The 19828-nt window shown below is 32.4% G+C and overlaps 2 protein-coding genes across 2 annotated transcripts; one reads left to right on the forward strand and one right to left on the reverse strand.

The window, feature by feature from the left end:
* The first annotated feature begins 4430 nt into the window (after nt 1-4430).
* On the forward strand, nt 4431-9219 carry LOC104237715 (long-chain-alcohol oxidase FAO1). Its single transcript, XM_009791913.2, has 3 exons — nt 4431-4705; nt 5109-5381; nt 7303-9219. Exons 1-3 carry the CDS (start codon nt 4496-4498, stop codon nt 9046-9048), a joined length of 2229 nt encoding a protein of 742 aa, XP_009790215.1. The 5' UTR covers nt 4431-4495; the 3' UTR covers nt 9049-9219.
* Nucleotides 9220-9534: 315 nt separating this feature from the next.
* Nucleotides 9535-19578, reverse strand: LOC104237714 (phosphate transporter PHO1). The gene is made up of 15 exons (XM_009791912.2): nt 19238-19578; nt 18427-18534; nt 17933-18167; nt 16431-16782; nt 15126-15174; nt 14941-15012; nt 14019-14148; nt 12706-12826; nt 11522-11771; nt 11190-11294; nt 11054-11098; nt 10780-10932; nt 10234-10515; nt 10015-10151; nt 9535-9938 (listed from the first exon to the last, which is right to left on the reverse strand). The coding sequence occupies exons 1-15, from the start codon at nt 19466-19468 to the stop codon at nt 9848-9850; spliced, it is 2361 nt and encodes a 786-aa protein (XP_009790214.1). The 5' UTR covers nt 19469-19578; the 3' UTR covers nt 9535-9847.
* Nucleotides 19579-19828: the final 250 nt, after the last annotated feature.

Here is a 19828-nt window from a genome sequence, read left to right on the forward strand (position 1 = left end):
AGAGCATATTCCAGATTTTCTATTCAAGATAGTTCATCTTGATAAGTTGGTTTACATCACAGTTGGTTTAGCAAAATAATTTATTAAGTGCCTCCACTTAATAGCTAAACAATTTCTTATGAGAACAAAGTTATCTATATCAATTTGATATACGTTATATACCAAAGTATATTACATTCAACCCTCACAAGTGGTTCAAGGTCAGGAACCAAATAATTCCATCTTATTATTATTGATGTGCGGTGTATACTTTGATTAACACCATAACACACAAAGATGGATTGTCAAAGTTGAGGAAACAAGTTAGTTTTCTAAGATGAGGGGGAGACTGGATAAATAGTTGGGAAAAAGTTACGTGTAATGAATTATTGTGTGTACATCTAGATCCTCGAATAAGATAATATGAACTTGAAGTTCATAAAAAGATAATTCATTTGTAACATATTGCAAAGCATGCTATATGCATTTGCTGACCCAAGGAAAGTAACTATATTCTCATTGCAAATGCTCATATTAAGTTCTAGAAGGACAAAGTCTATGGTACGCTTAAAGCATATAGACAAAGCGGTTTCAAATAAAACTTCTTGATAAAGAAGATGAGCAAATGATCAAACTGATCATAATAAGGAGGCAAGTGATCTAGAAGCTCACATGACATAACACTTCATAAAATCTCATGAGAGATTCAGATACCTGAATATATGAATGAAGAGATCTCTATGTTATGTCTTTATGAAAAATAAAGAGGTTGGAACCGATATAAAATGTTCGTCGACGACATCTATTATAGCACTAAATATATATGAGTATCTTAAGTCTGAAGAAACAATTCGAATAGAATTGGTTTCATATGAAATACATGTAGTTTTGGACATGTAGTTCAAAAATGTGAAAGTATAAAGTCAATGGTGTATGCAATCACCTTTATCTATCTTATATGTCTAGGCATGACATAAAAACTTGATATGCATCTAAAGTTTATTTATACGGCTTATTTGACTATACTTATATGATAATCTTTGAAGGATTCAAATTGCTTAAAGCATTTACAATTCTTGATCTTGAAGTACCATGCAATTTATGCACAAATGTATCTTGATATAACTATAAGCATGATATTGTGATAGCGAGAATACTCTATGGAGATATTGAAGAGTCATTCCACGATATTTATGAAGACATTATATATCTATCACGAATGATGATTTCAAGGTGCAAAATATTCATTCAAGTTAATATGACTGATTTATTTATTAAATCTCTACCAATGATCTCTTGAAGATGGTGCACAAGATTGGAACGTGAAGGCTCAAGGATGTGAATTGATGCTCTCATCAGGGGGAGTTAATACGCGTTGTACTCTTTTTCCCTTTATAAGGTTTTATCCCACTGGGTTTTCCTTGCAAGGTTTTTAATTAGGCAACCAAAAGGCGTATTGTTAGATATGTGTACTCTTTTTCCTTCTCTAAAGTTTTTTTTCTACTGGGTTTTATTTTAGTTAAGGTTTTAACGAGGCACATTATCTGGTAGATAGACATTCAAAGGGGAGTGTTATAAATAGAATTTTATTTATGGTGAATGTCTATATTTAGAGAGATTCTAGGGATTATTACTTGGTGACTAAGTCACTATTTCCCTATAAATAGAGGGTATTATTCCATTGTAACTCATCTCAAAGCAATAAGAATTCTCTCTCTTTGTTTGCAATATTCTTCTTCATTGTTTTATTACAGTATTTCAATTCTAAGTTAAACCTTTCTAATTCGTGCTTATATTGGAATTGATTCCAAATAAATCTATTGGATTGGCACCTAAAATATTGGAAACGTTTAATTAATTTCCACGCGTTGACTGTTGTAGCCTTTAGGAATTGACGCCATCACGAGATACTTTTTCTAAGTTGTTTTTTTCTAATTTTTTTTTTTTTTGGGTGGTGGGGGGGAGATGTTTCAAAAGATAACTTAGTATTACATCATTAGAAAAAACGGAGTGCTAAAGTTTGCAATGCGCGTTATAATAGGAAATATTACAATAAACTAATTGTAGGGATAGGCGCTCGGCAGTTCGGATTGGAGAAGAAAATTTTGATTTTTGGATTGAAGAACTGACAATCCAAATCCAACTCCAATAAAGTCGGATTGGATCAAATTTTTTAAGTTTGAATTCAACTTAATCAGTATGGATATTTGGATTTTCTATTTTGCACTTATAAGTTGAGATGTTTCTTCTTCTTCTTCTTATTATTATTATTATTATTATTATTATTATTATTATTATTATTATTATTATTATTACTACTACTATAACAAACGCCCAAATGAAATATTCATGTTAAATTACCTAAAAAGTTACTCATTCTCACCGTAATCATCCAAATAAATATATTAAAGTAATGAAGTCGTCATCAAGGAAATACACCAAAGACATTAGTAAGGCCGATAAGAAGTAACAATAGTAAAATCATATCCAAATAAAAAGTATTCTGATACTAACTTATTATAATTAGTATTGAAAATATGAGACTATGTCTAATGGGTAGGGTGTTAGACTTGTTACTATTGATATATCAATAATATACTAAATATAAATTATATTTAGTACCAAATCCAATATCTAAAAAATTTAAAAATTAAATCAAAATTCAATTTGTAATCCGAAAATCCAAACCAAAAAATCTAAAAATTTCAAATTTCGATTTGGATTTTGGGTTTGCCCAAACTATACCCACCCCTAACTAATTGTATGTCCAGCAAAAGTATTTTCTAGTGTATCTGCATCTAGTGCTTCTAAGCAGAGGCGAGCCAGGATTCAAGTTTATGAGTTCGAGATTCTAGTCTTTTTAAGTTACTGGGTTCTAAATTAATAATTTGTACATATTTAATAAATAATTTAAGACAAATATATGATTTGAACAAAAAATTACTAGGTTCTGCTCCGCCTTTGTTTCTAAGACAAAGAAGTGATGCTTCTGAGACAAAAAAAAATGTGCTAAACATGCTATCTTATTATAGTTTTATATCGTACTTCCTTCGTTAAATATGCACATACAAAAAGTTTCTATACACTATATAATTTTCCTCTTTTAGGATTGTCTAGTAATTAGGAAGTCCAAGTAATGACGTTATTTCTTATACTATTACCTCCAGATCTATAACCACAAATCTAGAATTAAAAGGAATGAAAACCCTAAACTAATTAAAGGAAAGACAAATACATGCATTTTCTACAAGAAACCTAATTAAATCTTTAGAATTTGGTAATAACAAAACACAAACCAAAATTGCCACTCCTCTCACTCTCACTCAGAGAAATTTCTAGAGTCTTAAACAAGTTTCCAAGACGAATGAAAACTTTTATGTACAGTTAATGCAAATCAAGAAGAAATTGACGAGTATCTTAAAAAATTGAAGTCTCAACCAAACATTTATATCAAGTAAAGTAACACTAAATGATTTAATTTAGCTTTTTACTGAAATAAATAATAATGGTTGTTGATATTTCAGGATAGGGATAGACCACATTCATTAATATACATCAAGTGGATCATATCAATTGGGGTCTTAAAATATATGTGGTTCGTACAATCTTCAAGTTTACATTTTTAGTATAATCAATTAATTCGGCAATGACTATACTGGCCTTAGCTATACAAGCCAGAAAAAAAAATATATATATATATATATGGTACATTTAGGATTTTTTTTTTTTTTTTGGAAAGAAAAAGAGAGGAAATATTACATAAGTGATTGGAATCCTCACCACATAGTGAGCTATTTTGGGATCCCGCATTTAACACTTAAACATGTGATCTAAAATAATTTTAAAATCGCTTCACGAGTTGTCAAAAACTCAAGTATATAGAGAAAATTATATTACTTCTTTTTGCACAACGTAATTTTTCGATTTGAATTTCCTTCATTAAACTTAGCTTCGGCACTAGTTGAATGGATGACATCTTCCGCTCTTAAGCATAAGTCTTGAATTCGATTCTTGAACATAAACTCCTTAAAGCGAATGCTTTCCCTTTAGTGAATTTCGAATATCACGTTCACACAAGCATTGGTTGCTGATCTTGTGATATAAGCAGCCAACTTTCATATAAACATCAGTTGATGATTTCAATAAAGTATGATACAGGCAGTCTACCCTGATACAAACATGAGTTGTTGATCCCAATAAAGTGTGCTATAGACAGCCTACCCTGATGCAACCATCAGTTGTAATCACATGGCTCGAACTCGTGATATATAGGTCACATAAAAATAAGTTGATTGTTGTTTCAAGACACCCCTCATAAAGAAACAAAAAAGAAAAAGAAAAAGAAAAAGAAAGGCAATAAAAAAGAATACTATTAGATAGTTGTAAAGCTGTCTACCTTTTCTCATGCAGACAAAGACAAGAAAGATACTCTATAAATACCAAAAGTTTTCTTTGCAAACTTCAAAAACAGTGAGTAAAAAACAATAATCCATAAGAGAAAAAAACATAAAGAAAAATGGAGAAAAAGAGTCATCCTTTACTTAGAGGAGGAAGAAGAGAAACGAAGTATAGTCATGGCTTTTCCTCTTCAGAAATGGAAACTTTGACTAGTATTTGTGAAACTATTCTTCCTCCTCTTCCTCAAAATGAAATCCCAGAAAAAAATAGTCATAATATTCAATACCTTCATAAAGCTTCTGCTTCTCAGTATCCAATTCCTGATGAGGTAAGTCAAACAAAAATAAAAGCCCCTATTTTTTTTCTTTTTCTTTTTTGGGTGAAATATTGAATTAATTAATTTTTCCAATTTTTTTTCAACAACGCGTCTGTCCATGAAATTTATAAGTTTTTGGATATTTATTGAAAATGAGCGTTTCAAAAACTAAAAAGTGGGTTTTTCAAAAATTTCAGATAATTTTTTTTTGTAGCTGCAATATTTTTTGAACTGAAATGCATGACCAAACATAATTTCAATATTTTTCAACTTAACTTCAAATACAAAAAATTTTCAAAAAATTATAATTTTTATGTCCAAACGCCTACTAAGTGGTGTTGTCTTTTTTTTTTTTTTTAAAATTTAATTTAAATTTTTAAATTTTTGTTTGATCAATTTTGTTGATTATTTGCAGTGTGCAGAGGTTGTAATGAAAAGGGGGTTTTTAGAAGCAATAATCTTGGTGAGGGGTTTGTTAAGAATACTATCAACAAGAATTGGAACTTTGTTACTTTGTGGATCATTTTGTTTTGTCCAAAAATGGCCTTACATCAATAAATTCTGTGATATTCCATTGGAGAAAAGAGAGATTGTGCTGCAGAAATGGTTCAAGAACAGATTCTTAACTCCAGTTAGATTGGCATTTATGTTTATCAAATTCTTGTGTCTCTACATCTTCTTTACTCAGGTAATTCTTCTTCTTTTCTCTTTAACATTTTTCAAAATGCTCTGTTTATTGCTTCAAGGGCTTTATTGTCTTTTCATCATTTTTCTTTGATATTTTTTCTTGGGATATGTGCTGTAAATGTATGTTTCCCCTCAATGGCCAGCTAGGCTTGAGCGTAATGGATCATCAGGTGAACTCATAGGGCTTGTATCACTCTAACACAGATAAGAGATAATTAATGTTGAAATTAAATTTAAGATGACTAATTATCCTAAGTTTGTTTGGAACAAAATCGCGGTACAACTAATTCAGGGATTAGTTATCATGCTGGATTAGTCATCATGGGATTGTAGTGTTATTTTTATTTCTATGAGAGGGTGGGATGACAATCCCAAAATAATTAATCTCGAATAATTAATTTCAGAATAACTTATTTCCCAACAAAATAATCTCATAGAATTAAAATTTTGGATCCGACTATGTTCACATCACTATCTAAAATTATGTACTATCATTTGGCTTACCATTATTAAATAAGCATCTTATTTTTAGTAATATTTTTCATTTCAAAGCTTCTTTTAATAGAAGTTGAGTACCACATGAATCATGATCCAATGAAAGGTTTGTCTAGGAAGTTTACTAATTAACATAACAATTTAGGTAATTTTTTTTATGTATTTATCGGATTAGCGTAAATACTTCGTATTCACAAACAAAATGCAAATTTAGTTTCAGATAATGGTCCTTTTATTTATTAGTTAATCACATAGTAACACATGACATGCAAAATAGACTTATATATCAATTTTCTTTAAGTTGGCCCTTAAGCAAGATTTTGCAACTTTAAACCTGTGACCATTGAACATGACTTATAACTAGTCACTATTTATTTGTTGAAAAAAATCATTTATAAAATAATACTATGTTCTTTCTGGAAATTAGGTGGTTGAAAATGACAGCTCTTTAGTTTGGAGTTTTTGATATATGCTAACAGTTACTGTCAGTATCATGTGTTGTTAATTATTTACTCGTAGACCAATTTCTTCTTTCACTAGAAAAGTCACCTAGTTTATTATTTGATCCCAAAAATTTTAATAGTGTACATCTTTTTGACTAAATGTTTCCAATTTGTTTTTCTACTTTTGGTTTGGTTCTTAGAATTCTGTGATCTTGAATGGAAAACGAGATAGCAACAACTACCATTCATTTATGTTTTTTCTTGATCAAAAGAGGACTTCAGTGACACCAGTGTTAGGATTTTGACATGAATTTTCTTTTTATATTTGCATTTTACCTTATTTGAAGTAAGAAAAAATAGTTTACTTTTCCTAAAAGAAAAATACAGATGCACTTCCATAAATTGATAATCCCTTCTTCGCACAATAACACAATAACATCTACAATATAGTTATTAAAGAGTCTTGTTTAGGGGGAGAATTTATTCTTCCGATAAGTTTTAGATGTAAGTCAATTGACCAATAATGATGAGAAAATCAAGTACTAGTTGATATTGAATCTAAGTAGTAACATTTCTTATGTTTTGCTATTTTACTTTCAAATGATCCATTCATTTAAAGCGAAATCTTGATCATCAATTAGTAGATTTATTATACATATTATTTGTCTTAACGTGGACATAATTTGTTAGTGATTTTGATATTACATTCAACAAATTTACATCCATTTGATTCAAGGAAGTTAACAAAAAAACCACATATTACAGTCAGACCTCTCTATAACAACATCTCTATATAACAGTCATTCACTATAAAAACTACATTTTTCTCGGAACCGATTTTTATGTGATGTTATAATATATATCCTCTGTAACAACACTTCATTATAACAGCCAAAAAGTATCGAAACAAATAAGACTGTTATAGAGAAGTTTGACTGTGCAAGCTTAAAAATGCTGAATTGAGGTGTCCTTTTCTTGCCATAGGTTGGTGAAGATTCAAAAAATCAAGCATGGGATGACATTGGATATCAAGTAGACAATGAAGAGAAGCATTCAGAAACAGCTGAAGAAAGACCTCTTGAGAAGGGAATTGTAGAGGCAATTTATGAAACAGAATCAACTATAGTCAAGTCCCTTGTCCAAAAAGGCCTAAAAGTTATAGATGATACCAAAAACAACATGTACAAAGTTCAATGTGATGTTGTTATTGTTGGTTCAGGTTGTGGTGGAGGTGTTGCAGCAAGTGTTCTTGCAAGTTCTGGCCACAAAGTTATCGTTCTCGAAAAAGGAAACTACTACACCAAATCCGACTATTCGTCCCTTGAAGGACCTTCAATGAACCAAATGTATGAATCAGGAGGAATACTCTCAACTTTGGATGCTAAAATAATGATCATGGCTGGATCAACAGTTGGTGGTGGCTCCGCGATTAATTGGTCAGCCTGCATTAAGACTCCTGATTGTGTTATACAAGAATGGGGCGATGATAAAAGACTACCAATTTTCCAAAGCCCTGAGTATGTATCTGCTATGGACAAAGTTTGTGAACGGATCGGTGTGACAGAAAACTGCACACAAGAAGGTCTTCAGAACCAAATTCTCCGAAAAGGGTGTGAGAATCTTGGTCTTGAAGTTGAAGGCGTGGCACGAAACACATCCGAGAATCATTATTGTGGCTCGTGCTGCTACGGATGTAGAAGAGGTGAGAAGAAAGGAACTGATACAACTTGGCTGGTGGATGCTGTGGACAGTGGAGCTGTGATTATAACAGGATGCAAAGCTGAGAGATTCATACTAGAAAAGAACAAGTATGGGAAAACAAGAGATAAGAAATGCTTGGGAGTGATTGCAACTAGTACAAATAAAGATATCACAAAGAGGATATGTATTGAGGCCAAGGTAACCATCTCAGCTTGTGGTTCTCTTTTGACACCTCCACTTATGATTTCTAGTGGTTTGAGAAATCCGAACATTGGCCGAAATCTCCATCTTCATCCGGTTATAATGGCATGGGGATACTTTCCCGAGTCCGATTCAGACCTCAAGGGAAAAATATATGAAGGAGGAATCATTACCTCAGTACACAAAGTCGGGAGTTATGATTCCAATGTTAGAGCTATAATAGAAGCTACTGCTTTAGGACCAGGTTCGTTCGCTGCCTTGTGTCCTTGGACATCTGGTGAGGACTTAAAGAATAGGTTACTCAAATATTCAAGAACAGCGCATTTGTTTGCAATGGTTAAAGATGTTGGATCGGGGGAAGTCAGATCGGATGGAAGAATAAGCTATACGTTCAATGCTACGGACAAAGAAAGTTTGAAGCAAGGGCTAAAACAGGCTTTAAGGATCTTGATAGCAGCAGGAGCTGATGAGGTAGGTACTCAACGTAGCGATGGACAGAGAATGAAATGTAAGGGAAAAAGTGAAAAAGAAATCGAGGCTTTTCTTAATACAGTCACAGCAGCTGAGGGACCAAAGTCACTTGTAAAGAATTTCACAACTTATAGTTCTGCTCATCAGATGGGAAGTTGCAGGATGGGAATGAGCGAAAAAGATGGCGCTGTCGATGAGAATGGAGAGAGTTGGGAAGCAAATGGCTTATTTGTTTGTGATGCTAGTGTTTTGCCTGGTGCTGTTGGTGTAAATCCAATGATCACTATTCAGTCCACTGCATATTGTCTATCCAAGAAAATAGCAGAGATGATAAAAGAAGGCAAATTCTCAAGATAAGTGATCCTCTATTTTTCCTATACATTTCAATACAAACTTGTATTCCTTGTTCTTTGGATGATCATATGTATTTGTAATTTGCATGTAATTTAACATTTTTCATTTTTAACCAGTGAAATATGTAATACTAGTGGATTCAAGGTGATATCAATAAACAAAGTATTAGTGTTTTGTCCTTCGCCTCAGCTTCAACATTCAGAAGAATGTCAAATTTCTCCTTTTTTCCCCCAACTTATAACACAGAATGCAGTTGGCTTGGCAATAACTAACTAACTAACTAACAACAACAACAACCCAGTGAATTTCCACGAGCGGGGTCTGGGGAGGGTAAGATGTACGCAGTCTTACCCCTACCTTGGAAGGACAGAGAGGATAGACCCTCGGCTAAAGACTTGTAGCAATAACTGAATGTAGATAAAGAATCATCTGATATTGACATACAATCACAAAGATGTGGCAAATCTAATATGGTAGCAGAAACAAGAATTCAGGGAAATCAAGTCTTTTGATATTTACTAAGAATAATATAGATCTCAGAGATACATTTCTGATCAGATTAGAGTTAAGAATGAGAAAATATACAACTGACATGGAAATAACATTAGCTGATCGCGATTTTTCTTGGGCAACACTTTGATCCCTAAGGCTCAATTCATTGTTAAATGATCAATAAATGATGGTGGATTCTCCACTCTAACCATAAGCGATAAGTGCCTCCAATTTGTGGCCGCAAAAACTACTACTTGCCTCTTATTGAGAATCATGTCTCTGATATCCAGACAGAGATCAAAAATTTATTCTAGCCATCAGAGTCTGTCTCGCGGAATGGCAATGGAACTGCTTTCACTGCTCTGAATTTTCCAACATTGTTCAAGTGCTCATTCTCCAACCTAAACAATCACAAATATACAATAAGAAATATGAATTTCCTAGAAAACGTAAGTATATTTTGAGACTTTATTATACCTGTAGAAGTTCCAGTGACCACGTCGAATAACTTCTAATGAGGCAAGGGAAAAGTCCAGTAAACGCGATTCAAATAATCCAACGTTGAAATGCATCACTGTCTCAACCCAAACTACTCTCAAGACCAAATTCAAAGCCTAGGATTGAAAGTTTAAAGTCTGTTCAGAGATACGATATCGTTGCATGGAGAAAAAAGGTGTTAAAAGACAAAGGACTTACAATTGAAACATAGTAAATGCTCTTGTTCTTGAGGATTAGTTCATCTCTAAGCAAAGGATTCTTGGATTTTAGGTTAAAAAATCCCCAGTCCTTAACAAAATCCCAATACAATTGATAAACTGTAGCTATAGCTGAAGTCACCAACACAATTGCCAACCATAACTGTGAATCAGGTGTTCTTGCATAGGTTAGCCTAGCACCAGCTGCTACCATTGCAGAAACATACTTTCCCAAGTTAGCCAAGTGATTTATGTCAGCCTCGTCGAACCATCTCCTCGCACACTAGATAACAAACACACTAGTTAGCTCAGTCAGAAAACAGTAAAAGTTCCAAACTTTGGAAGATGGAAATAATTGTGGGATTTTTTTTCATTTTTGTCCAGGCGACCCGAAATAATTACAGGCCATAGCCAAATATACAAAATATATAAACAGACCATGTATATGATATGTATATTATAAGTATATTTTTTAGGTAGCGTCAAAAATGTAATTATCCCAATGATTATTTAGCAGTGATTTATAATGTAGAGTTAGCTGTTTTACCTGCATTGCACGCCAATAATAAGGCGCGAAAGATATAACATAAGCGAGCTCTCTGTACATTCGTCCGGACTTACAGGTTGGAAGTCCATGAGTTGTTAAACTTCCAGCAAGAAAATAGCAAGCTGATGATTCCAAATGCCTCATCAATGGGATCTAAAAGACAGAAAAACAGAATCTAAGTTAGGAACATACTAAATCATCTATATACATTTCAAGACTCTGTCTTAAAAGAAAATAATGTGAAGAAAATATTTGAAAATCAAAGGTTAGTTACCTGGCTTGTTAGTTGATCAGCCATGAAAAAGTCTACCATCAATACCTATATCAATATCATTATATTGGCGAGATCAGTACAGTCATCAAAAACCCTCCAGAACAACGAATTTCTTGATTTTAAGATCTCAAAATACCTTGTAAAATGGAGAGCAAACAATGTTACGTATGACTTTAAGGAAGTAGAAGCGCGTTGGACGATAGAAAATGTTCAATGGACATATCAGCAGAGCAAGAAAAATCTGAAAATGCAAAGGGAAATAGTTCAAAAAGACTATGTTAACATTAGGAAGCTATATGCGTTGAGCAAAAATGTTTAACAAGATTTTAGGTGACTAACAACAACAACAACCTAGTAAAATATACGCAGATCTTACCTCTACCCCGGAGGAGTAGAGAGGCTGTTTCTGAAAGACCCTCGGTTCAAGAAAACGAAAAGAAACAATAGATCCGGCTTTAGGTGACTAACCAGTAGGAGAATTCCAGGAATTGCATCAACTTGGCTAGGAGAAAATCCACTTGAAAGTAAGATTAAATGAATAACCAGAGCTCCAACAACAGCAGTCATTAAACAAGTTCCAATGAGGAATGCATCTCTGTATTTGAGAGCAGTTCTAGGTTGAAATTCAAATATAAAGTTGTAGTTGATTCTTGTGCTCTTCCATAGGAACAGATTGCAACCATACATGAACAAGTGCAAGCTTAGCAATGCAAACATGCTGCACACATTACACAATACTCATCTTTAGCATTACACTGACAATGTTAAAAAATTTAAGCTATTAGTGTAATTTAACATGTTATAGTAGGTCTTTATTTTTCAGGTAACTAGTTCGACTTATTAAGGGAAGTTACATGATATAAAGGGAGCAAAGAATAAACTATGAGAGGAAAAAGGTACTGGTTACACAAAATCACCTTGACTATTCATTTAGGGAAAGCACTATAAATTGCATTACGTCCTTCTAGGGTAGGGGTAAGGCGGCATACATCTCACCCTCTCCAGACCCCACTTGTGAAAAAATATTGAGCTTCTTGTTGTTGTTGTACTATAAATTGCATTACTCCCTTAAATTACCTTGACTATTCATTTAGTCCTTAAATTCCATTTATCAAAAATTTGTAGCTAAACATTCATGCATTTCTATTACATTCAGGTGGAAATGACACTAGGTAGCCACTCTAAAAGGTTGTTATTTTAGAATTAACTAGTGCGTCCTGAATTTTAATTTTTCATTTTAATTTTTCAGAATAAAAATATCCTGAAATGTCCTCAAGTTAAGATTTTTAGCTCAAAATTTTAGGACAAATTAAATACCGACTAATTTATAAATAGTATCCCTAAATCTGGCTGTTTGTGCACCTATCCCTAGATTTAGTGAATGGTCTATTTTTCAACTCTTGAAAGAAATGTCCATAAATTTTAGTGTCTTTCTCAAGATCATTGATACATTAAAAAAAAGTGACATTCTAGTTATTTTCATACCATATGTCATTTTATTGAATCTCAAAACCTATAGTATATTTCAAAATATGGCAAGAATATTAATTAATGACAATATCAAATTAAAAATTAGGAAAACTTAAAGACATCCATAAAGTCTGTGAAGAAAGGAGGGAAAACATGAGAGTAATGTGAGAAAAAAGGGGTACCTGAAAATAGGGTAAACAGTTTCAACATAACCAGCTTCAGTTCTAGGGGAAAACATGCCACTCAAATGAGCCAATATTGCGTATACACTAAATAGCGTCACAAAACAACCTGTGAAAAGCCCTGCAATTCCAGTAACATAACCAATAATTATTACTAGAATTTAACTTATATATATATATATATATATATATATATATGCAGGGGAGTCTTGGTGTAACAGGTAAAGTTGCTACTTGACCAGCAGGTCACGGGTTCGAGCCGCGGAAACAGCCCCTTGCAGAAATACAAGGTAAGGCTGCGTACAATAGACCTTTATGGTACGGCCCTTCCCCGGACCCCGCGCATAATGAGAGTTTAATGTACCAGGCTGCCCTTCTTATATATGATTACACATAACAACGAATTTTTTTTTAAAATTACCAGTATAATTTAACATGTTGTAACATGTTACTCGTCTTGTTTTACACGTTCCATGCACCTTTGTTTCTATCAAAATCTTACTACAATATTAAAGTTATTTTAGTTTATGAAAAGGCAGGCAACTCTGAAAATGTAACAATGATACTATAGTTGAGATGTATACCTCTTTTTTTAAGAAAGTTTGTTATTATATTTTATAATATTTCCTAAACCATACTATATAAACATAAATTTGCATCGTATTTTCGTTGTATCAGCTTGTAATTGATGCTTATGAGGGACGTGAAAGTTTGAACTAGAGGTATCAATTGTGCAAGTTAAAATGAGTTGAGTTAATAAACTGGATTATGGCGTAGTTCGTCTAAAGTTTGTTTAATAAAAAATAGGTTGACGGGTCATTATTCAACCTCTCTAACTCCAAAACTTCGAAAAAAAATTCTTTGTTTAAATATCGTTCTTTAGGATCTCTAGTTATAATTTAACTGCTAAAAATGATTTTTTTAAAATAAAAAAAACTAGTAATGGATTTTAAGTTGACTCAATCTTATGAATGTATTTGTTTGGGGTACACACTCACCCCTAAATAAATACATTACTCATTCAATTTTCTCTTGAGCCGAAGGTCTTTCGGAACAACCTCTTTACATGCACGAGGTAGGAATAAGATCTGCATATACCTCCCCGAACACCATTGTTGTTGTTACTCATTCAATTCCCAATTTTGGTTAATATTGTCAAACTTTTGTCACTACCTTTTGTTAGCATTATAGTATAATATGTACATATAGATGGATCTAGAGAGACATATAAGGGAGGGAAATTGAATTTCTTTTGTTTTGTTTCTATTTTTATATAAGGGGGTGGGTGGGTGAGTAGTGAGTGAGGGAATTACCAACAAAAAAGGTGACCATATGAGATTCTTTATTCTGTTGGGGTCTTAAGAACTTCATTGCCTTTTTCCTGTCACTGTTTGCAAAGTGCTGTGTGAATAAGGACTCCACTTCGTCCATTAGCCTAACCACCTTCTCACCAATAAATAGAATAAACATAAAATATTGTGCATTAGTAATCATCCATTTTCACCTAGCAAAATAATATTAGGAAAAATAATACTGTATACTTGTTCTCAAAATAATAATTGAAAATCATATATTATTTGTGATACACACACATTTCTGTATGTTATATACAAAAAAATATATAATTTTATACACTTCTACGACTGTCGCATGTCGAGTATAAATAGTTTTGACCGCAAGCTAAAAGTGATGTTTTGCCAATTATTACAAAGAAATCATCAACATCCACTAATCACCACTAATAGTATAAAAAACTATTTCCATTTCATGATATATAATACTAAAAGCACTTAATGACATCTTAATCATATCCCACAAATATATCAAAACCTCCTTTTTTCCCTTTAAAGAACATTCACGAAGAAAACATGAAACACGAAATGTAAAAAGTCTTGCACTTATTTTTTTCAAAAATAATCATAGTGTTCGGATCGACTTATGGCTTTTGTATTAAACTAGCTAATTTATTTAAAAAGAGATGTATGCATAGTTCACAGAGAAAGACTGGTAAAAATGGGCATATCGTTTGTAATTTTTTCAGCCAAGTACGAGTGTAACGTGAAAATGCATGAAAAGAAATTGCTTTAATTAATTAGAAATTCATTAACAATTAATAGGAATTTGGGCAACTAAAGGAAGTACTCTAAGAAATTTGCAAAGAACATAATTATTCATTAAAATAAGTATTTTCCTTTTCTTATGGTGACTATATACATCAATTGAAAATTTAATTACCTTGTCAGAGCTAATGAAATGGGATCTTTTGACTTGTTTAAGGTAATTGGCTGATGCTTGCTGCTTAGCAACCTGTTTGACGGGAAAATGAAAGAAATAAGGTTAAATATTTGCGAGTCGGGTTTATTTATTGATCTAGTGTAAATATTAAAACCCTAAATTTATTTTCAAACTTAAAACATTACCTTATCAAACTTCTTAAGTATCTTCACGAAAGCCACCATGTTTAGTGAGCTGAAAATAAAAGTTAGCAAAATCATTAAAACATCCATAGACTTATTTTGAAATTCATGCATGTAAACTAAAAAGTAACAGAATTTATAGACGTTTACGTTCAAGAAACTTCTTCTATTGCAATGGCTATAGCTAATGAAAAAGCTTTTTGATCAAAAGGTGACAGAGAGTTAGCCCAAAAAATAGAAGAATAATAAGGGAAAAAGATATTGTACGGCCGTTCTAAAAATAATTAATATATATATATATATATATATATATATTTGTATATTATATACAAAAAATATATACAAATTTTATTTACTTTCTGGTCATCAAATGTAAATAATTTTAATCGCGAACTAAAAGTGATATTTTTCAGAGTTCACAAATATTTGCTAAACGTTTACTGCAATATCTTCATTGTTAGTTCTTTCTTTTTCTTTCCTCATACTGTTTTTCTTTTGTCATCTTCTTGTTGCTTTTTTCCCTTTATTTCCCTTTACAAAAGATGAACTTTATTGTTTGTTACTTGTTTGTTTCCAAATGTCCTTGAAATGAATGATTGTTAGATAAGTCAAATATCACGACATAAATCTATTATATTACGAAATCTCAACTATACAAACATTAACACAAGTCATTAACCAAATATAGCTACATCACCATTCACATAAATCAAGATGGTTAAGTTTCTTAAAAAAGAGTAAAGTGTTGTTGTTTTCTCACCACCAACACGCCATTCTACATTCTTAAAGTACTATGATCTGATAGTGTAAACCATAAGTATGACCGATTTAAGTTCTTTGCACCGACGGCGTTTACTATCAGCGTAATGTAATCGATTATAATAGGTTACTTACTACTTATCTTACGTTAACATATAATTTTATTAAATAGAGTTATTTGTATATATCTTTATTATATACGTGATTTGATTACATAAATACATTTTTACGACGTGAGTATATAAAACATAATTCTATTAGTTATATTACATGAGCGTGCGATTCAATGAAGCTAGCTGGTCAACTGAATACCTTTTCGCTGAAAAATAACTTTATATATTAGTCAAATTTCAACACACTTAATTAGCCGAATTTCTAGCTTTGCCAATGTTAGTTCTATTTGGTATATCATTATCATAATGCATGCACGGACTACGATACCAATGCAAGATCTTTGTTACCATAACGGGATGAAATTCTGCACGTACTGACTTAAAATCTTACATCAGTCTATAAAAATTAAAAATACAAAAAAAAATAGAAAATTACCTGTAAGTTTTGAGTAAGCCAAGGCCTCTATAAAGTTCAACAAAAGCACTTCTGATCATCTTTTCAGCACATTGAATTTTCTTCTTGTTAATGTATTCTCTAGGGCCATCTTTCTTAGGGTTATTCACTAAATCTTCCCAAAGCATAGATGTAACAGCAGCTATAGTACGTGTTGGTGTAGTGGCTGGAATATCAATCCTCATTGCCATCTTTGGTTTGCCTATTTTAGTCTTTGCCCTTGTGCTTGCTGAATTTACAAAATTTATTCCATTCTTTTCTAGTGCTGCTATCACTTCTTCTGTTTGTGATGTTTCTGTCCCCGTTGGACTGTCACAATATTCGCTTGCAGTTTCTACGTAAAAAAATACTTACATAATCAAAGAAGGCAGAGAGGTTTTTTTACTATTGGTCCTCGGCTAAAAAATACTATACAAAGAAGCAGTGGCAACAAACAACAAGTAAATTTCTACTAACATTATATTATGTAATAGGTTAAACGATATAATAGTGTAATTTTTTTTTTTTTGCAAACGGTGTATATAACTTATATTCTTACTTTTCTTATGATTATTAAATAATTAAAATGTATTTAAGTTATAAACACTTGGTATTGATATCGGGAAGTGTTTACGATGAAATATGTCATTTTTTTTAAAACAAATAAACGAAGTCTCGAGGTTTTTCATCTAACAATTATTCTAAGCGCATTTAATTTTGTGCATCATATCTCCAACAGAAATCTACGATCAAATCACTTTCACATCTTGTGTACTCTCTCAAAGTTCAAAATCTTAGTGTCTGAATAACCTAGGGTGGACACTTTTTTTATGAAAATGGTGTGGAATCCACTAAAATAAGAATGATTATTCTGTTGGAAGACAAATAAATTGCAACCTTTGTATTTGGGACCCCCATGATTCATGTAAATGGAGAAACTATGCTCTCCAAACTATTCAAGAAGATCATTCTTGATTTGCAAAGTTCTTGATGTAACCTTTATTTAAAATCTTTTTCTCGCAATGCTATAACAGCAGCCTGGTGCATAAAATATGTAGGCAATTTGCCCTGATGCAAGTATTGGTAGCTGATTTCACGACTTGAATCCGCAACCAGGTCACATCAGAGACAACTATAACAGTAAAAATTGCGTCTTAGACAAGACTAACTTATTTGGAACTGAGGCGTTGTTGTTGTTATTGTAATACTATAATATGAATCGCGATCTTTAGACAAGAATTACCCCCTTGGAAGTGTTGCGAGTTTATTATGTGTTACTAATATGTACCTTTAATTTGTCTATTGATTTAGAAATTAAACTCAAGCTAATTGGAAATATATTTTCAATATACAACTTTTACGTGTTTATTTAGACTACTCCAAATTTGCCTTAGAACTATACAAACATCACATGAAGTCCAGTAAGGAAAATAAACTTGTTTTACAAACTAGGCACATGTTATGTTTGTCGTAAACAAATTAAATAACGGGAAGGAAGAGCTCACCGGAAAAATCAGAATTCCGGCCAGATAATGAATTGGTCCGACTGAAAACCCCGGATCCGGATCTCGACCCGTGGATTTTCCTGCGACGGTCACTGAGAACTTGCTTAAGGTCCAACAATATTTGGAGCTGCTTGTTAAGAATATCCCCTCTTTCAAGAAATTCACTCTCTTTAGTCTTGTAAAAATCATTCACTTTTTTCAGCTCTTCATCTAGCATTTCAAAAAATATTCTCACCTACATGCAAAAATATAAAAATAAAAAAAAAGTCACAAAATGAACATAAATTTTCAAAATATTCTATACCCCACATTGTAATTTGGGCAGCTCGGTGCAGTAAGTTGCCGCTATGCGCAGGGTTCAGGAAAGGGTCAGACCACAAGGGTCTATTGTACGCAGTCTTACCCTGCATTTCTGCAATATGCTATTTCCACGACTTGAACCCGTAATCTATTGGTCACTTTGTAATTTAATTTTCTATTATTATTATTATTACCCCATCTTCTTCAGAAAACAACTGAGCAAGCTCATTTTCAGTTTCATACATTTCTTCTTGCTCTTCTTGTTCGCTTCCATCTTCTCCTTCTTTGATTATGCTCTTCACCTACACAAACAATTTTAAAAAAAGAAAGATACATTTATACCAATAATATGGAGTAATATCTTCCTTCATTATATATCTTCCATATAAATTAAAATTGTCATTTTCATTGACTCCTTTTTTTTCAGGTTGTTGTACTTGTTTCAAACTCTTCACGATAGTTTCATGATACAAAAACCGTTTCATTATTGCCTCCATGCTAAATCACACACCCTTTCACCTTCCACCTCAATCCAATAGTAACCCATTTAAACACGATATTTTCTTGATTTTCCGGTGACTATAACTTCAACATGAAGAATAGTATAAAGAAATTCCATGTAGGGAAATATAAAAAATATTAAGACTAAAAAGTTAAAGAAAAACCATTTTCATTAAGGAGAAGAAACGGTGGAAAAAAGGAAGAATATACATTTGATACTGAGTATGTTATTGTTATTGTTAGTTGCGCAGAATCTCTACTTTCACAAGGTAAGTTTGCGTAAACACTGCCCTCCCAAACCTCACGTGTGGAACCACATATTAAATGTTTTTAAGACTTTTGCCTGAAAATAATGTCACCTTTTCCTTTCTTTTTCAAACAAAAGGACAATGAACTTGAACTAAAAGAATTACACACAAAATAAACAAACCTCTTGTATACTTTCACCACCTTATAAAAAGATAGTAGTATCAATATCAAGAAAAAGAAGAAGAATTAACATACTTGAGGAACTTCAGGTTTATCAGCAGCTTTATGAAAATTTATGGTAAAAGAACGAATCGAATCGAAAATGGATCGACCAAAATCAAGAGCAGAGTTTCCATCTTGAACATGTTTTGGTTTTCTTGAAATCTTGATTTTCTTAACATGTTTTTTAAGTTGCCAATAATTTACAAAGGCGTCTTTCCATTCTGGGATTAGTTGTGCCTCGAGTTCCTTAGAGAACTTCACCATTGTTTTCCAAAGGGAAGAGGAAGGAAAAAGAAGAAGGAGGAGGAGGAGGAAAAGGAGGGAATTTAAAAGAAATTAAAGATTTAGAGATGTGAGAGAGGAGTTGAGGAAGTTTACAAGATATATAGAGGGTACGGAGGGTGTTAAAAGAGAGACAAAAGTTGAGTAGTAGACACTAAATAGTGGCTGCTTTGTCTTTCGCTATTTATTATTATTCTATTTTTTATCTGGTGTCCGATATCCGTACCGACTAATCCGAACTTGCGTCGTGTAAGATTCATCAAAGGGGGAAGCTGAAGGAAAATTTTCATTTCTAGGGCTCGAACCCGAAATCTCTAGTTAAGGATGGATTAGAGGTGTTTG

The sequence above is a fragment of the Nicotiana sylvestris genome, chromosome 1 (assembly GCF_000393655.2).
Source record: "Nicotiana sylvestris chromosome 1, ASM39365v2, whole genome shotgun sequence".
Lineage (NCBI taxonomy): Eukaryota > Viridiplantae > Streptophyta > Magnoliopsida > Solanales > Solanaceae > Nicotiana > Nicotiana sylvestris.